The sequence below is a fragment of the Pteropus medius genome, unplaced genomic scaffold (assembly GCF_902729225.1).
Source record: "Pteropus medius unplaced genomic scaffold, Ma_sr-lr_union100, whole genome shotgun sequence".
NCBI classification, from domain to species: domain Eukaryota; kingdom Metazoa; phylum Chordata; class Mammalia; order Chiroptera; family Pteropodidae; genus Pteropus; species Pteropus medius.
The window spans coordinates 18,044,189-18,062,868 of NW_024344378.1; the positions used below are offsets into that span (position 1 = coordinate 18,044,189).

Below are 18,680 nucleotides of genomic sequence, written 5' to 3' on the forward strand. Positions count from 1 at the left end.
CAGTGCCGGCTCCCTGGGCTGGTGCCAGTATCTCTCTGGTGATCTGTCCCACACACAGATGTCTCTTTCACTATTACTTCATCTTAAGTGCTGGACAGATGTATGTTTCTAGAATTCCACTTTCTCAGGGTTACTCCTGATTAACGTCTTCCGGGGGCTCCCGTTGTTTGGAGAAGGATGCCCAAGCTCTTCTTCTCATCTCAGATGACCCCTCCAGCCCTGCCCCTCACACTGCCGGCGGCACTCACTCTCCTGGCCCAGCGCCCAGCCCCTCCAGCCCCGCACCCTCCTGGGGATGAGAGGAAAGAGGGGCCAGCAAGCAGCTGGGGTCGGGCGGGGGCGGGGATGACACACGGGGTATTGAACGGGATTGGGGCGTAGCTCCAGTTCCACACTAGGAAATCACACCTCAGACTCTGCGAGTCCGGGGGAAGCTCTACGGATTCTCCGCAAAGCCAAGTTCAGACCTGACTTAATCCAGCATCTCTGACCCAGCCTCATTGGTCACTAGCTTTCCAGGTGGTCAGCTGCCCTAGCATCATGCCCTTACTCTTGGCCAAGGGGAGCATGAGCGATCTCGTGCCGGGACAAAGTGCGAGAGCCTTAAGCAGTGAAGGCTGTGAAGTTAAAGATGAAGGACCCTGAAGTCCTTTCAGCCACTGACAGTGCAGTCAGGGTAGCCTGGCTGACAGTCCCATGCAGCTCCTCCAAAGCAGAAAGGGCTGGAGGAGAGCGCCGGAGACAGGAAGATACCACTGGAGTCTCTTCACCCTGAAAAAGGTGACCCCAGTTATCAAGCACCGTGCTTACCTGCCTTTCTCATTTAATCCACACACCACCATGGGGTGGCTATTTTTACTCACCCCCACCTTACAGATGAGAACACTGAGTCCCAGAGAGGTAAAGTGACTTGGCTAAGATCATGTTGCTAGGAGGGAATAAGCTGGAATGCTGACTTCAGACTCGAGCATTTCATCACCCACTGTGACACTAAAATTGTGGTAAATGGTGCCAAGAGAGGCTTCTGGTGGTTTCCTCTGTGCCCAGCATGTGTTAAAGCACTTTGCATATACATTTTCTGTTTTTGACTTCGCATCAACCGCCAAGGAGGAGAAAATAAGTTTGACCCCATTTCACAGATGAGCAGACTGAGGCACAGAGAAGTTAAGTAGGAATACCTATGTCTGGTTTTTGGCAACACTTTCTCATGTGCCTCTCCTTGGATCTTCACAACACCCATGGAAACAGGGCAAGTATTTCATAGATAAGGCCGCAGAGAGGCTGAGCCGCTTGCCACAGTTGCCCAGCAAGTCCTTGCAGGCTGGAACAGGAACCCTCTTCTCCCGAGTCCCATCCAATGCTCTTTCTCTGACTGCTGTCGGTCGGCCTGGTGGCGGTGCAGGGAATGAGCGGGGAGGGACAGGTGTAGCTAGCAGTTCAGACACCTTCCAGGCTTGGGGAAACTCCCCGGCGATGGCACCGTCCTGCACATCTTTGCCCTCTTTGCTGTGTGCATCTCACTGTAGGCGTCGGGCTATCAGCCCAGGCCCCGCCACGTTAATGTAAAACATGTTTCAGGTCCCAGCCAGGCCCCACGCACCTGATGAGCTGCTGGAGAAGCCAGAGGTCTCCTCCCGGGGCCCAGCCCACGCGCACCAGCTGGGCAGTTCTTCCTCTGGGGCCCCTAGACACTCACAGCCAAGCCAAGCCTGGCCAAGACACCTCCCAGACCCATCTGCACCTCATGGTCTCACGACTGCCTCTCTGATCAGGGCTGTAGCTTCCCAAGCACTTTCTCTGACATTAGGATTGCAGCCTGGGGTCCTAACAAGAGTGACGATGATGACAGTAATGATGATAATAGCTAACGTGTATGGGGCACTTAGTCTGTGCCAGGATCTGTGCCAAGCACTTTACGCACATCTCATTTAATCCTCTCACCCACGCTACCAGGCAAGTGCTAGCACTGTCCCCACTTAACAGATGAGGAAACTGAATCGAATCAAGATCTGACTAGCTGTGCACTATTTATTATTATTATTCACATTTTCCAAAATGTTGTGTAGGCTCCACTGTGAGTTCAGGAGGAGACTCTTGGTAGAATATGGGTGTTTTTGTTGAATAGTTAGTTATTGTTTTAATGTGTGTTGGTGTTAGAGGTTGAAGTCTTATATGTACCCCAAAATTTATATGTTGAAGTCTCAATCCCCAGGACCTCAGAATGTGATCTTATTTGGAAATAAGGTTGTTGCAGATGTAATTAGTTAAGATGAAGTCATACTGGAGTAAGATGGGCCCCTAATCTAATGACTGGTGTCCTTATATAAAGGGGAAATTTGGATACAGACATGCTCACGGGGAGAACACCGTGTGAAGATGAAGACAGCGATAGAGGTAATACTTCTGTAAGCCAAGGGACACCAAAAATTGCCTGCAAACTATTAGAAATTAGGGGGGAGACATGGAACAGATCCTCCTGCACAGCCCTCAGAAGGAACCTCCCCTGCCAACACCTTGATCTTGGACTCCTAGCCTCCAGGACTGACACAAAAAATTTCTGTTGTTTAAGTCACTGTGTTTGTGGTACTTTGGTACAGCAGCCCTAGCAAATTAATACAGTTAGAACACACACACACACACACACACACACACACACACACACACACACACACACACACTAAGTCCTCACTTAATGTCGTTGATAGGTTCATCCCAGACAGCAAAGCAAATGACCAACTTGTCACCAGACCCAGCTGCTGTAGACCGCAATTAAGTGAAGAAGTATTTTGATTCCAACAGGCTTCTGGAGCATCTCACCTGCCACCCCACCCCCCAACCCAGAGACTCCAACCACGTGTGTTACTATCCTTAACAGGAGTTCTGGAAATGACTCTTTCTCCACCTCGTCTCATTTCCAGTGATGCTTTAGGATGCCCTAACTTTGCCTGTGGAATGGCACTTCGGGCATCTACCATCATCCTGTTCTGATGCCAATCATGTGGTCACCCCAGATCCCTGGAATAAATTATCAAGGGCCTCCACCCTGAATCCTGTCTCTTTCTCTGACACATGGCAACATTTCATGGAATTCACAAACTAGTCGATTCACTCCAATCTGACTGCTTCATCTAGCAGCCCTGACTCTCCCACTGCCAAGCCTTTGTATTCACCATTCCTCCCTGTGGAGTGCTGTCCTTCCTTTTCTCCAGCCGTCTTTTATTCAAGGCCTAGCTCTACTGTGTCCTGCCCTGAGAAGTCTGCTTTGCTCACCCCAGCCACACTGATCTTGTTCTTTCCTGAACTCCCATTGCATGGCTTTCTATGCCTCTCAGCAGGCTGACACTTATCTAACACTCTAGGTAAATCCTTGTGCCCTGGCTCTCCCAGCTCCCAGTCAGAGATCACGGGCTGTGATTTACACGCTTTCTGAATCACACTCGTGCAGTGCACGGAACATCATAGGTAATGGCTTAATTGGGAAGGGTCTGAAGTAGTGAAGGTTTGTACATTTTTCAGAAAATGGTCATGGAAGATTTCTTTGACTCGTTAAGGATTTCTGGAGGCTGGGTTAGGCTCCCTCTCAAAGTTGAGGTGTGCTGTTAGCACCCTGTGTCTTGGCTTCAGCATGCTGTGGGCCCATGCCCCAGCAACCAAATGCACCCAGTGCAGGCAGCTCCTTGCCAGGGCGGACAGGTCCTCTCTGCTCTGTCTCTCTCCTTGGCTGCTGCTTCAGGGATGCATGGGATGTCAAATATGTTCCCCGAGAGCTGTAGTGGTTTTGACAAGAAAGCCTGTATCCCTCCTGTCCACCCATCCTCGACCTTGCCTCATCCTACGAACTTTCTGAGGAACTGCCATGCTGCCTCATGCTTGTGCTACCCCTTTCTGTTTAGGGAGCATGCCCAGCAAACATCTCCTCGGGGTTCTCATATCTTCCCTGTGAGCCGTATCATCTTCCTCTGTTGTATAGACAAGGGTAAGTGCCTCGAAAGGGACCACTTAGTCAGCTGGTGTAGTTTGAGTCCAGGCTCCAGACTTGAATGCTCTGCTTCATGCTCTTTGAGTGGCCGCTCCTGGGATGACAAGGAGAGAATTTTAAAGACTCCTCCTAGTCTATGTCTGTGCTCTGCTGGTTCTGTGCACTCTGCAGCATTAGGATCTCATTCTCTCTCCCTCTTTATTATGGTAAAATATATATAACACAAAACTTTTTTATTGTAGTAAATATACATAACATAAAATTTACCATTTAAACCTTTTTTTAAAGTGTACAGTTCATTGGCATTAAGTGCATTCATACTGGTGTGCAACCATCATCACTACCCTTTTCATCTTATTTTCTTTCTTAAGCCTAGTGTCTTATACCTTCTAGGGGTTAATTTCTTTTTAATACGGGTATGAGAACCCATTAGGGCCAACATTCAAGCGTGAAATAATACCGTCTTACATACAGACTCTTAGGAAGAGAGAATATTTTCCAACACATGTATGAAACCAGATAATCCTGGTATCAAAATCTGATAAGGACATTATAAGAAAAGAATATTCAGAAAAAATATCCATCATGGACACAGATGCAAAATTCCTCACAAAAATATTAGCAAATCAAGTCCGGCAGTATATAAAAAGGATAATACATCATAACCAAGCAGAGTTTATCTCAAAAATGTAACTTGGTTCAGTACTGTAAGCTTCCAACTATTTGGCATTCTATAAAAAGCGAAACAATGGAGACAGTAGAAATATCAGTGGTTTCCAGAGACTAGGGGTGAGGGGATGGAGAGATGGATCACAGAGGATTTTTAGGGCAGTGAAACTATTCTATATGATACTATAAAGGTGGAAACATGTCATTATACATTCATCAAAACCCATGAAACATACAACACCAAGAGCGAACTGTAATGTAAGCTATGGGCTTTGGGTGATAGTAATGTGTCGGTGTAGATGCAGCGGTCGTGACAAATGTACTACTCTGGCCTGAGATTTTGACAGTGGGGAGACCTGCCAGTGTGTGGGGTCAGGGGTACAGGAGAATTCTATGTACTTTTTGCTCAGTTTTGCTGTGAACCTAAAACGACTCTAAAAAATAAAGTCTTTTAAGAAAGAAAACAACTTAATGCAAAGCTACAATAATCAGTATGCTACAGACATAAGGATAGACATATAGATCGAAGGAGTAGAATTGAGAGTCCAGGAATAAACTCATTCATTTATGGTCAGCTGATTCTCTATAAGGGTACCAGTGCCATACAGGGGGAAAAGTGCTTCCTTTTGGGCAATGAGGGGAACTTGTACAAAAAAGTCATAAAAGACTTTGTGAAGAATTGAAATAGGGAATTTCAACAAGGAGTGCTTTTGGAATTCAAAGAAAGGTGGTATGACTTTAGGCTGGGATGGGCAAAGAAGGCTGTCCAGGGTAGATGTCACTCGATAAGGTCATCAAAGAAAGAAGGGAACAGGGGAGTACATTTCAGGCCACAAGTAGATGAGAACTTTAGGAAAAGCCACACATATCGCTGTTGTCCGTCTTTGTTTCTGTGATTCTCCCCGATGTGTCCCCAGAATCTAACACAGGGACTGGTAAGCCCTTAGTAAAATGGACAAACCAATTCAGAGGTTTCCCTTGATCTGTCATGGTCCCCAGGGGGATTGGGTGGCCATGCCTCTTTCTTTGTAAGAGGAATTTCTGGGTCAGGGAACCTTCAGGCTCTTGGAGTAATGTTCCCTTTGTTCCTGAACTGGAAAAGTGGATTCAGGTTTGAGGATTGGAGCTCCAAAGCTGGAGTTGCTGAGACCTCCACCCTCTCAGTAGGGCGAGTTGGCCTCGGGTTACAGATGTGCTCCAGCTGGACTCGGGACCCACCCTTCTCTCTCCCCAGTGTTTATTGCTGCTCAGCTCTCTGCCCAAGATGAGCTGCTGAATCAGCTTTCTCTGGCTGGGGCCAGCTCTTGGAGCCAAGCTGTCCTGTATCTCTCACACTATCCACCCTTTAGATAAATAGCCAGGCGTCCTACACACTGCGAAGTTCTGATGTGGTTGCAAAGGGCTCCATTAGCCAAATGCCTCTCACTCTAAGAAGGACCCTGGCAAGGGGCCCTGCTTTTCTTTCTGCCTGACTTAGGCCTTTGCTGGAGTCCACTTCCTGCCTGAAAAGGTGGCCACAGCAGAAGTCTCTGCTGGGCGGAGCCTTCCTTTCTCACTGCCCACGCACCCAGGCTTCCTTCCCATGGAAGGCCCAGGCGGGCTTCTTCATTAGCAGCCCTCCTCAGCCTTTTGTGTGTGTGTTTTATCTATGGAAGCCAGTTTTGCAAATTAGGCAGGTTACAGAACCACTTTGCAACTCGCCTGCTCCCCGCCCTATTCCATCCCACAGGACGTGGGGTGACGTTTGAATTGTATATCCATCATGGCCCCAGATGTTTATTTCATCACGTACCACTCTGCCGTAGACACTGAATGGTAGAGCTTTGGGAGCATCCCCCCACACACGGAGTAAACTCAGCCGGGCCGCCCTTATTTGGTTTGCTCTGGAGTCTGAACAAGGGGACTTGCTTCCTTTGAAAGGAGACCTATGGGCACAGAAAATGTCGCTGGCAGCTGGTTCGTGATGCTTCCTTTTCCTGTGGCCAGTGGGCCTTGAGGATGATGGAGAGGGAGAAGGCAAATACTAGGGCCCTTCTGGCTCAGCAGTGGTGGTGAGATTAGGTGACAGGTATGGCTGGGCTCAGCACCTGGGGTTAGGGGTGGAGGGGAGCAGGCCATCTGGGTACTCATGGCTCTGGACAGGACCCGTTGACCCAGTACTCTCAGCAGATGGGCTTGTTTTGGCCCCAGGAGGGCCCAGATTAAGACAGAGGTCGGGGAAGAGGAAAATCTGTTACAGAAGAAGGTGCAAAGCATCCTCCAAGAGGCCTTTTGAAGGAAAGCTGAAATCTGTGGGGCTGTCAGATGGTCCCTGCCTTCCAGGAGGCACAAGAACCCACTGAGGGAATTCAGACTGCTCTTTGGCGGGGAAGACACAGGGAATGTGACTGTCACTCTGCAAAATAGAGTTAGCTTCACCTCCTACAGGAAGCCTTCCCTGACCTCTTCCTTTGGGCCCACAGGATCCTGTTCATACCTCCTTGCCCACCATTCCCCTTCACTCCAGAACTTGCTTATCTGTCTCTAGCACTAGAGTAAAGGTTCACAAACTTCCGGGCAGGGCCCAGGAATACCCACCCTCACATGCTTCAGGTATGGGCAGACTTCAGACTATACTTTGAGAACTGTCTTGCTCTAGAGCAGCCTGTCCAATAGAAATATAATATGACCCACATATGTAATTTTAAATTTTCTAGTAGCCACTTAAAAATGTAAAAGAAAACAGGTGAAATTATTTCTAAGGTATTTCTATTTAACCTGTATGTCTAAAATACTATCATCTCAACATGAAATCAATACAAAAATTAATGAGATATCTCACATTCTTTTTTTTTTTTTGGTACTAAAACTTTGAAACCTGATGCATATTTTACACGTGCAGCACATCAGAATTTGGATGGGCCACATTTCAAGTACTCAACAGCCACATGTGGCCGGTGACCGCCATATAGGACAGCACAGCTCCAGAGCTTTGCTGCAGCAACTTCAGTGCCACCTGTGAGCACCACCTGTGAGCTTGGTAGAAATGCAGGATCTCATGCCCCTGCCAGGAGCCTACTGAATCAGAACCTGCATTTTAACATGTTGGCAGGTGTGTCGCTGGGCCTGCCTTTCTCCTCAGATACCTCCATGCTTTCCCTCAGAAGTTTTGTGGAGCCATGCTCAGCGTCTCTAGGCCTCGCCTACACATAGTAGTTATCCATTTATTTATTCTCAGTCTTCTTCCGGAAAAGATTGAAGGCACTTTCGAATATGCATGGATTTCAATAAAAAGAAACAAAAATAGAAAAGGTATTAAAGAAATGTGTATAGATGCATAGACGAAGAGGTTCACTATGGTATTACATAAAGTAGTAAAAAGTTATCAGAAGCAACCTAAAAATCCAATAGAGAGGGAGTAGGTAGATAAACTATGGCCTTTCCAAACATTGAACACAATTAAGGATGCTGATATGAAAGTATTCACTAACATGAGAAAATGTTCATTATATAGTCTAAGAATATTGATGAGCTCATTTTATTGACATGCATGGAAGAATGTCTGGAAAAGATATCTATCCCAACATGTTAATGTTGCTTTTTCAGTGATGAGGGGTTATGAATGATTCTTACTCTCTTTTTGACCACCCACTGCTTCTGAAATTTCGAGTATTTTTCCCTCAGTGAACATGAATTCTTATGTAATACAGAAATAAAATTTACAAAATAGAATATGGGTGAAGAAACTAGGAAAAAGAGAAAACAGGAATCCTACTCTGTAGAATTTATTTGAAAACATATTTATAAAAAAAAAAAAATCCTAAGTATATGGCGTTATGGCCCATGGCCATATTTATACATAGCAGGCAATTATTAAATGTTTGAGACGTGGATTTACAACATTATCTGAAAACTCATGAGTCTGTATTCAGGAAAGTGAAAGTTAATAATGGCACGACAATGGCCTGCCCTTCACGTGCTGGATAATGATTATGCAAAAGAGAATTTTAAAGTCATGTGTTAGAGCTGGATGGATGGGTGGGTGAGTGGATGGATGGATGGATAGGTGGGAGGATGGATGGAAAATGCATATGCGCATGCACATGTAAAATCTGGTGTAGGACCACTTTCACCGCTTTGATCTGAGTCACCATCAAAAGGCTCCTAACTGGTCTTCCTGCTTCCACTCTGGCCCGTTCACTACTCTGTAGCCAGAACCATCCTCTCCATGACCTGGCCCACCCAGCCTCTCAGATCTCGTCCCCCGTACCTCTGCCCCTGGGTCTCTCCACTCCAGCCACTCTGGCCTTTCCAGGCTCTTTGCACTTCCTGTTCCCCCTACCTAGAAACGCTGTGCACTTCCCTGCCTCGCCCCAGCTCTGCTTGCTTCCCCACCTCCTGCAGGTCTCTGAATTGCCATCTGACTCATAAGGCCTTTCTCACCACTCTATGTAAAATAACAACCCTTTTCTGTCCCAACACTTTATCCTACTTCATTCGTCTTCATGGCACTTAAACCTCCCCTAACATTGTCCATATTTATTTAGAGTTTGTGTCCTTCCACTAGAATGTAAACTCCCTGAGAGCAAGGGCTTTGTCTGTTTCTTTCCTGCCATTTTTTCTTAGTGCCCAGTGCTCCAAGTAGGTACTTCAAAAATATTTGAAGGAAGGAAGGGACTTTAGATATCATGTGATTGCTCTTCCTCATTTTACCAATGAGGCGCCTGAGGGTCAACTGAGAGAGCTTCCGTACCTTGCCCAAGGTCACACAGCTGGTTCCACAGGGCTCACCAGACCTGCCCTCTCCACTAAGCTCCGCCTGTGCCTTGGAAGGGAGATTAACCACAGGCACAGGGGCTGTCCATGGCCTCGGCCATCCTGTCTCCTGTGTGTTTTTCCAGTTTATACAGAATTTCAGCCCAGAATAGCAGAAGAAAAAAAAAAGTTGTTCCTCCAGAACCCTGGAAACTCTTCCAGTGGGTCTGTCCCTGGGAAAACATCAGCGATCTCAAGGGTAGGAAGGTAGGAAATGGGGGAGGGGGCCTTCCAGCCTTGGGGACAAGCGGCTGGATTTGGTTTCGCAATTAAAATAACATCTGGGTCTGTTTCTGTAGAGGGGTTCTGGAAGATGGGTGGTCTGTCTAAAGTATCAGGTGGGACTTTCCACAGTCCTGGCTCGTGAGGGTTTGGGATGGCAGGTGGCTTAAGGGCTCACCCAGCGTATGACATATGAAGGAAACTGGGCCCAAAGAAGCCTCTGGAAACCCCACCTGCATCCTGACCTGAACACCTGCTGGTTTCTACCCCAGCCTCCTCTGGGGTGGGGGCAATCTGTAGATACCGCCTCCTGTGCCCCCAATCCTCCCTGAGATTACTCAGACACCCTGTTTGATGCATAGAGAGCTCTGGCCTCCTTCCTTTCACGCCCCATGTGGTTTTTCAGTCATCTGTGAAAAGACGAATTTGAGGTGTCACTCATCCGTGTGAAGACAGCCGGGCCCTGGAGCAATGGAGTGGAAGTGGGGAAGGGACGCTGAGGGCCATTCCAGTCTTCTGAATCCTGTCCCTTTGTCCCACTTCTCAGATGCAGCTTTTGGATAAGTTTCCCATTGAAGGTGGCCAGAAGGACCCCAAGCAAAGAATCATCCCCTTCCTCCCAGGTAAGCTTTGGATGGTCCTGCCAATGGGATGGAGGACAACCTGGGGAGGGGCATTCCTTAGGCCAAGAAAAGGCTGGCTACCGAGCCAGAAATTCTGGGTAGGGTAGGCCTAAGAATCTGCATATTAACAACTCCTCCTGGGGATCGGGGATCAGAAGTCCCTGATTTTGAAGGCCGTTGCCCTCACAGGGGCCTCTCGCACCATTCCAAGGTCATCTCTGCTGGCCCAAGACTGTGTAAATTCTGAAGTTTCTCAAGCTCTTGGACTTTGGGTCCTTTTTACAAAAAGCACAGAGATCAAATTCTCCTATGAAAGGATGAAAAACTATAGGCTGAACTTTCCGCTGGCTCCCATTATAATCATTGAGAAACTTAAATTGAGCCTACTTTCCTGCGTGACCTCCAGTCCTCCCAGCACCATGATCCAGCCGAGGCTCCGAGAGTTTACATAACACAGCCTGTGAGTTGGCAGAGCCAGCACTTGAACCCCTGCCTGTCCAGCTGTAAAGGGCATTAATCTCTGCATCATTTTGAAACGTGTTTAAGGCATTTGATTATATTGTGTAATTTAGAAGAAAACCTCTCAGGTATGTCATGATCTTCGGTTACCGCCAGGCCTGGACCTCCATAGGCTAGCTTCTAGGATGACAGCCATCAGTGGGACCTTTGCGAGAAGCAGGGTTTGCATCTTGTTAATCCTGGCACACAACCTGCACATGGTCAGCACCTGCGTGTTGACTTGAAAACATACCTAGGGCACATCCCTTAGAGAGTGGTTCCTCTCTGAAATGTGCTCCTCACGCACCCCCATTCTCAAAAGCAGTGAAAGACTAGCACACATTGCCACCTGTCCTCTGAGTCTTATGTTAAAGTGGGAGAGAATTAATTTAGCTATAAGGAAGAACTTCTGAATCCCCCAGTTTGGGCAGGACCAGAACCAGTCAGTGATGGGGGAGGGAATCTCACCCCAGGCTCCTTCCATGGAGGCAGAGGACTGCTTCTCCATCCTTGGTCAAGGAGTTAACACTGGCACTTTTGTGCCCTGCCTGGCTTTACACTGAGTCTCAAGATATTTGAAATATCTAACACCCAGGTTTGTAATGACCTTCGATGTTGCTCCAGTATAGCCCAGATGCTCTGCCCACCAAGGGCCTAGGGATCCACCTGGAATGCTGTGAAAACAAGTGTCCCAGAGCCAACATGAAGCTTCCATGCACCTGACCTTGGGGCATGAAGGCTGCCTATTTGCTCAAGAAGAATGGGCCAGCACTCCAGGGAGAGAGCACCTCATTATCATTCAATCTGTGGGTGTTTAGGAGGCACTCAGGCTGTGCCAGGCTCAGGATAAGTCCCCAGTGCTGGGAATTGGAGTGACCTGTTGAGTCAAGGGACACCTGGATCTGTTTTTGTCATCTGAGGACTCCTTAAGCTAGTGAGAGAGACAAGACCTACTCCCGAATCAGAAAACCAGTTAAGGCAGGGCATGATCCTCTACCACTGTACCATTCAGTTTTGATTGGAGAAGGAGCTCATAGGAAGGCTGTTGAGGAAGGCTGCAAAGGCCTCCTGAAAGAGGCCTGGAGCTGACCTGGAGGGTTGGGTGGGGTTGGAGGGCGCGGTGAAGCTCAAGGCTTCTGTCCTGCTGCTAGCGTAGTCCAATGTCTCCGGAATCAGACTGCCTGGCTTCACCCCTGGAAACCCTGGCTCTGTTGGTTGTCAAATGTGTTAACTTCTTTGTACCTCAGTTTCCTCATCTGGAAAATGGGGCTGATAAGAGTATCTATTTCATGGGCATGTCGTAAGGATAAAATGAACATTTCAGGTGCTTAGAACTGAGGCTGGCCTCTGGTAGGACCTAAATAAATGTTAGCTTTTATTATTACCAGCTCCTGACCCATGCGCAGCATGTTCCACAGCACAGCCCCATGTGTCATGTCATTCGATCCTCCCAGCGAGGTTATATCCCCATTTGACTGACTAGGAAATTGAGGCCAAAGGAGGCTAACAGGCTTGCACAGGTCACATAGCCAGGAAGTGTAGCCAACATCAGAACTCTGTATCTCTGACTTCTGAGCTAGGGCTGCCCTCCACACCAGCTACCCCGGAAGAGAGTACTTAACAGTTGCTACAGGACTGAGGGCCTCTCTGAACTTCAGTTTCCTCTTACAGGATTGTGGTGAGAATTAAAAGAATTCATGTACAGCACTTTGCACAGTGCCCATCCTGTAGTAAATGCTCAATAAATGATAGCTGTTCATAAAGTCACCTCTGCCACCCTCACCTTCTGGGAAAATGCAAGCATAGGACCCCCATAAAGATGTGATCTGTGCATAGTGGGGGATACCGTCTAGGGGAGTGAGGTTGGCTAGCCCCCCACTCCCATCCCATCCTGAAGGAAGTTTTGCTGCTTTTCTCCCCTGCCTTTGGTGGGGTTCATTCTCTGATGCTTCTCTTTTGCTCACTCACTCTCTACAAAGTCGCTGGCCATTTGGAATCCCACTCTGGGGCCCCCAGCCCCTGTCCCTGGCTCCCCACACCCCACTAGAAACTACCTTAACCCGTTCATACTCTGCTCATTTTCTAGCTTGTACAGGATGTAAAAGGATTGAGGAAAAACAACCCAACACACTTAGAACCAAGCTAGTGAGAGCTAAGTAGGCATGAGGGTTCCCAGCCTACCCCCACAAACTTGAGTCAAAGGAGTCTCCCAAGAGGAGAAGACATCAGAGAAGAGCAATGACGAACATTGCCTTTCGTAGGTCAAGGTACCTAAAAGCAGAGCCTGAGATGAGGATTCTTTTGCAGGTAACTTGAGGCCTGCTCTCAGGTAAACATCCTAAGGCAGTGAGGGAAGCAGGACAGGGCAGGGGATGACACCGAGGATGGATGGCACCAGAGAGTTGTCTCATCTTAGAGGACAACTTTTATAACCCCCACGTCAATCATCCATTGTCTGTGGGCTGCCCTCTCCCTCAGAAAATGTGGAGTGTGGCCAAGGTGGCTCTTGAGGACTGAGGGCTGAGAGCATGCCTCTGGAGAAGGGGCAGCTATGAGCCCTCAGCAGCCAGCACCCATAGCAGGGATGGTAAAGGGCTCAGGGCAGGTAAGGGGCTCAGGGCAGGATACCCACAGATCTACTATGTTACCTAGCAACAGCTTGAATCTCTGTTTCTACCTCTCTACTTTTGAAGTAGATAGCTGTGGTCACCTGCTGAGTCCCCCAGGCTCAGCCCAGGCAGCAGTGACTCAGCAGAACCTCAGAGAGTTCAAACACTCAGAGCTAAAGCAGCCACCTTCACAATTAAAACCCCAGGGAGGGTTGGCAGCCAGCCTTGGGAACAGCTATACCAGCCTTTCACCTTGCCTAGAATTTCAGAGCAAGAAAAACCCAAGGAGAGGAAGCAGAGAGAACCAGAAGAGTCTCAGTTTTAGCTTTGGAGATGTATGTGCGTTTCTCCTGCCCGGGTCTCGGGTCTGGGGGATGTGTTTGGAGGGTTAGGTCAGCTGCTTTGCTTTGGCCCAGCTAGCTGCAGGCTCATAGCTGAGGATGCATAGAAATTTGATTGGCTAGCGGAAGTGACAGAGAAAGCAGAGAAATTGAGAGAAGAAAGGGATCCAGGCTCACATGGTTACATGCTTGCTCAGCTGCCAGTCAAATCTTGGCAGAAAATTACACATATGAGTTGTAAATCTTAGGATCTAGAACACAGGCTACGTCTTGGTGGTATATGGCCTGAGTTCAAGGTCAGTCTGTGGGTTTGAAGAGTAGCAAGGGCGGGGGCTTCTGTGGCCAAACATAGAGGCTTCATCCCAGGAGAAGCTCACCCTAGATGTGCCTACTGGCTCTTAAGGGACAGGTAGAATGTTCTGCAGTACTGCTGGAGTGGGGGTTAGGGAGTGGACAGCTGTGAGCAGGCCAACAAGATAGTAGAGTGGGGAGCCTGTACATGCCATTCAAAAACCTATATAAAGGTTTATAGGGAAGCTACCATTAATGAAGGCCCCCCAGTTGTTGTCACTTGGGCTGGAACCTGTTTCTGGGCCCTGGGGGTGAAGATCCACTGTGCCCAGACCATCAACATTCGTGAGGCCTGCAGAGCCCATGGGAAGGGTGAGAAGTTACAGGCCCATGTGGGAGAAGTGGTTCTCCAGCAAGACATCCTGGGAAAGAAAACCCAAGTGGTTTCTTGGCAGGACTTTCCATTGTGGGGCTGGGCACATGGTAGGTGCTTTGTTAAGACTAGCTGATTGATCACGAATTGGACTTTCTCCTTTATATACAGATACCTTTTATTGAGCTCTTACTATGTGCCTCGCCTTGTTTTAGGCACTCTACAAAGCTTCTCTCCAGTTTTTACTGCAGGGTGGATGGCACTTTCCCCAGAGAGAAGTCAAGTCACTTTCCACCACCACTTAGCCATTAAGCCGCAGAGCCAGGCTCCTTCTAACTGTGCCCTGTGCTTTCCCTTCGGCAGGGAGGAACTGCCATGGCCAGCCTTAGCCGGACTGTCTTTGCCCCTCCCTGCTTGCCTCCACATCTCCCAGGCTAGCGATCTGGGAGTTTCTGCCGTTGGTCCTTCTAGCTGCCATCACTATCTTGTGCTTCAGGAGTACACCGTGTGGGTGGACCAGGAGGTGACCTAAAAGAACTCTCTCATTCTAGTGAGTGGCTGAGGTCACCAGCACTAAGTACTAGATTTTTTTTTTTTTTTTTTTGCAATTAAACCATTTAGTTAATTATTTTAATATGATTGCAAACAGGACAGCCCCAAGGCTATCTGTCTTTATTTAATTGTGACTCTAACAAGATTGGCCATTTGGTTCCTTTCTAAGTCACATCATTTTTTTAAAAACTTCATTTTGAAATAATTATCGACTCAAAAAATGTAGAAATCCTCGGCGCTTTACATTCCTCCCCTCCAATCCCACCACCATCCTGCAGGACAGGTGGCATCGATCCCAGTTAATGGCGATATCAAATCACTTCTACCATCACATAGCCACTGAGTGGTAAACCCATTGCCCAGCTTGCCCCAGGGGCAATATCTTATGTAACTATGCTATGTTATCAAACCCGGGAAACCAATATTGACTGTAACTGACTACAGACCCTAGTAACTGATTTTTATTGTATGGAGGTGGAGAGGTCTGTGAAGCAGCTCACCAGCTGGTTCTTATGCAGGAGGCAGGGGTTGGACGGCAGTCCCCTAGAACCTCCATCCCAGGCCTGTTTCGGCATTCCCACCTCCAACAGAAGAGCAGGGGTCAACTTTGTTTTATATTAAGGCCTAGCCCTAAAAACTTCAATGCAAATTCAGCAGTTTGGGACAAATCACATCTTTTAAGTATCCTAAATGCTATTCTACTTAAAAGAGGCATGCAGTAAAACCTTTTGCAAAGCAGAGCACTTTTTTTTTTTTTTTTTTTTTTTTTTTTTTTTAAGGAATTCTTCTTTCCTTGGTTTATATTATGTTTATAATTTGGGGCTTCTGAGTTTGCTGGAAAGAGGGCAGACTTGGAGCTTAAAGATTGGGCATCGACCTCAATAGGAGCAGAACTACTCCACTCAAGAACTGTGAAAGAAATGAAATTTTACCCTTTTTGCAAGCCAATTAAGTTAGCTTTCCCTTGTTTCCTGAATGCTAGCAGAAAGCAGGAGACTCCTGGGTCAGAGACGAAAGGCTGTTACAGCACAGCAAGCAGCATGAGGATCAGCACATTTCCATCAGTTTCCATTGCAGCCAAGTCCCACTGCCTCCGCTTCTCGATGCTCCAAGTCCCAGGGGCCCAGATGAATGCCTGCACGTGCAGAGGGTCACATTATAGGCAAAGAACCCAGATCTTAAGGAGCTTACGTCTCTTCTAACAAAGAGTAGGCAAACCTACCCCTTTTGCTCTGGAGAAAGACTATCTCGGTCTCTCCAGGCTATATGCACACTTGCTGTTCCCTCCAGAGCAAGACACTGCCTCTGTCTTCTAAGACTGTTTGCTATACAAACACTTTCAAAAAGATAATCCAGAACAAAAAGGGCAGTTAGTGCCTTGTCGATGAGATTAACAGGAGTGAAGGGAGCAGAGAGAATGATCTCACAACAAGTGTGTCTTGTGCTTTCTGGGGTCTCCCGCTTTTGGAGTAGAAATGAAGTTTTTGGTAGAAATGAAGTTTTTGGGGTAGAAATGAAGTTTTTCAGCAGACTCGGCCCAGCGTGGTGGGGTCAGCAGCCTCTCAGGGCAGCCTATTGTCTACACAGAACGCTCTGACTATTGTGGAAAATTCATCTCCTGTTGCCCATCCTGGGATTGGAGTAGATTTCCTGTGTATCCTGAGTTTGCCAGCCCAAGGAGGCTCCCTGGGAGGAAATGGTCATTATAGAGTGAACTCGAGGGTGTAGCTGCTGATGTAAAAAGCAAACAACTGCAACCAGGGACCTAGGGACTTCAGAAGCCAGGCAGTGGAGCAGAAAGAAGTGAACTCACTCGGCAAAGGCTGTGTGAGGTTTCCTCCCACTCACAGGCCATCTGTGTCTCTGTGCTGGCCGGTACTGGGCTTCTGAGCTTCCATAAAGCTCCTTCATCCTAATGGCTGAGTCGGTCCCACCCATAGGTATACATATTCCTGGATTCATGAGTCATGGAGAAATTAGCACCGGAAGAAAAGTAAGCCTATAACCATAATCAAAATAGGTGCTGCCAGCCTGCAGGCAGCCTCGTGACCTTACCAGCTTAGAGGCATGTATTTTTAGACAGCAGGCATGCTTGGTTCTTTTGTAGTGGCTCATCAGTTTACGTACTGACCCCTTAACGAAGAGGCAGTTTAGAGCCACAGCTCAGGAGGGTGCTGGGTGAATTGTAAGCATGGTCTCCTGGGCCTTCCTCTCCCTGCCCCCCAGAGCCCTGTGCAGCAAATCCGGTGTTTGTTCCAGTGCAGGAGGAAACAGGGGGAAGGGATGTCTTTAGCTAGAGCTAGCCGGCTGCGTGGGGCAGAGCCAGCCTTCTCCCTGGGCTGTAGGCGGTCCTGCGCATTTCTACCAGGCGCCTCCTGAGACAGCCTCCCTGAAGGGCCTTGGAAGCGTGGAGGGAGGCAGCGATCAGAGACGCTAGCCCATACTACAGCCCCCAAGGGAGAGGGCCTGAGAGGTCTCCGAGCCCCTCTGATGACCTGGGATGGCAGGAAAAGATGTGAAGGAGAAGGAAAAATAAGGTCTGCTGATAATGCCAGGGTTTTAAAAAGATCGACAAGATTATAGACCTGAGAGGCCCTGGCCACTGTTTTAAAAGTGGCTTTCCTCTAACCTCTGGAAGTGCTGGGTCTTCTCTTGCTGTAATTACTGCCCCCACCCCCCAAAATCATCCTCTCGCTCTGTAATCTGGGGCGGGTGGTTCACAGGGCTCGCTGTCTGCAGCCGGCTCTGAACACAGCGTGGACGAGCTGAGTGTCCATTCTTGCCGCAGGTGTTTTTTGAGCACTTGCTTTGTGCCAAGCCCAGCTGTAGGCACTGGTCATGTAGCTGTTTTCGGGAAGTTCACCTTCCAGTGGGAAAGTCAGAAAGCAAATACCAGCTGATAGTGTTAAGTTCCAGAACAAAAAATAAACAGATCAGGTAGCAGGTATGTTGGCATCTGCGATCGGATGGTCAGAAAAGACCTCTTTGCAGAGGTGACACCTGAACGGAGCCTGGCATGGGCAGATCGGGGCCAAGTGTCAGGCCGAGGGGACAGCAAGGGTAGTGAACTGAGTGTGACAGAGGGCGTGCCCTTGAAGTACAGCAAGAAGCACGCGGAGCTAGGGTTGAAGGGCTGGATAGACAGGAGCTCTGAAACCGAGAAACTCCAAAGTGTGTCTCCTGTGGCCATGCAACCCACGAACGAGAGGGCTCCACTCGTGTGCATAAGCTGTGCGACTCCAGCCCCATCACACAGCCTCCAGAGTCGGTTTCTTCAGCTGTCGAATGGGTTACCCATGGTTTAGGATGACGTTCCAAGCACTTAAGGCGTAGACAGCGTGGCGAGCATGAAGCAGCGGTGCTGCAAGCCCGCCTGTCCCCGCCATGGCTTTCCCGCGTGACCCGAGTGTGGGGTTTCCTTTCTCTGCCCTCTCTCTGCTCATTCAGCATTTCCCACTGCATTTCAGCCCTGGTCGCACACTCGCTTCTCCTTCCTTGCCTGTGGTAACTTACAAAGCAGCAAGGAAGTGCTTTCTGCGGAATTGATGATCCACATGGCTAATCTAAGCTGACAGGTAGAGAGGGGGCTACGCGGCCCTGCCCTTGCCACCGTGACAGTATGGCAGCTCTCAGCTCCAGAGCTGCCGGGTCTCTCTGGGAATAATGAGCTTTGCCGGAGGCCGCCGCCCAAGGGCCCTTTTTACTTTTGAAAATGAATGTAGATGGAGC

General features: G+C 48.4%; 1 protein-coding gene across 4 annotated transcripts in view; it reads left to right on the forward strand.

Moving 5' to 3' along the window:
• SH3PXD2A (SH3 and PX domains 2A) overlaps nucleotides 1–18,680 on the forward strand; it is a 220,628-nt gene that overhangs the window by 62,748 nt on the left and 139,200 nt on the right. For all 4 annotated transcript variants that reach the window (XM_039871290.1, XM_039871294.1, XM_039871291.1 and 1 more), the window contains one exon: nucleotides 10,212–10,287. In XM_039871290.1, coding sequence (XP_039727224.1) covers nucleotides 10,212–10,287 — 76 coding nt within the window. The remainder of the gene's footprint in view (nucleotides 1–10,211; nucleotides 10,288–18,680) is intronic.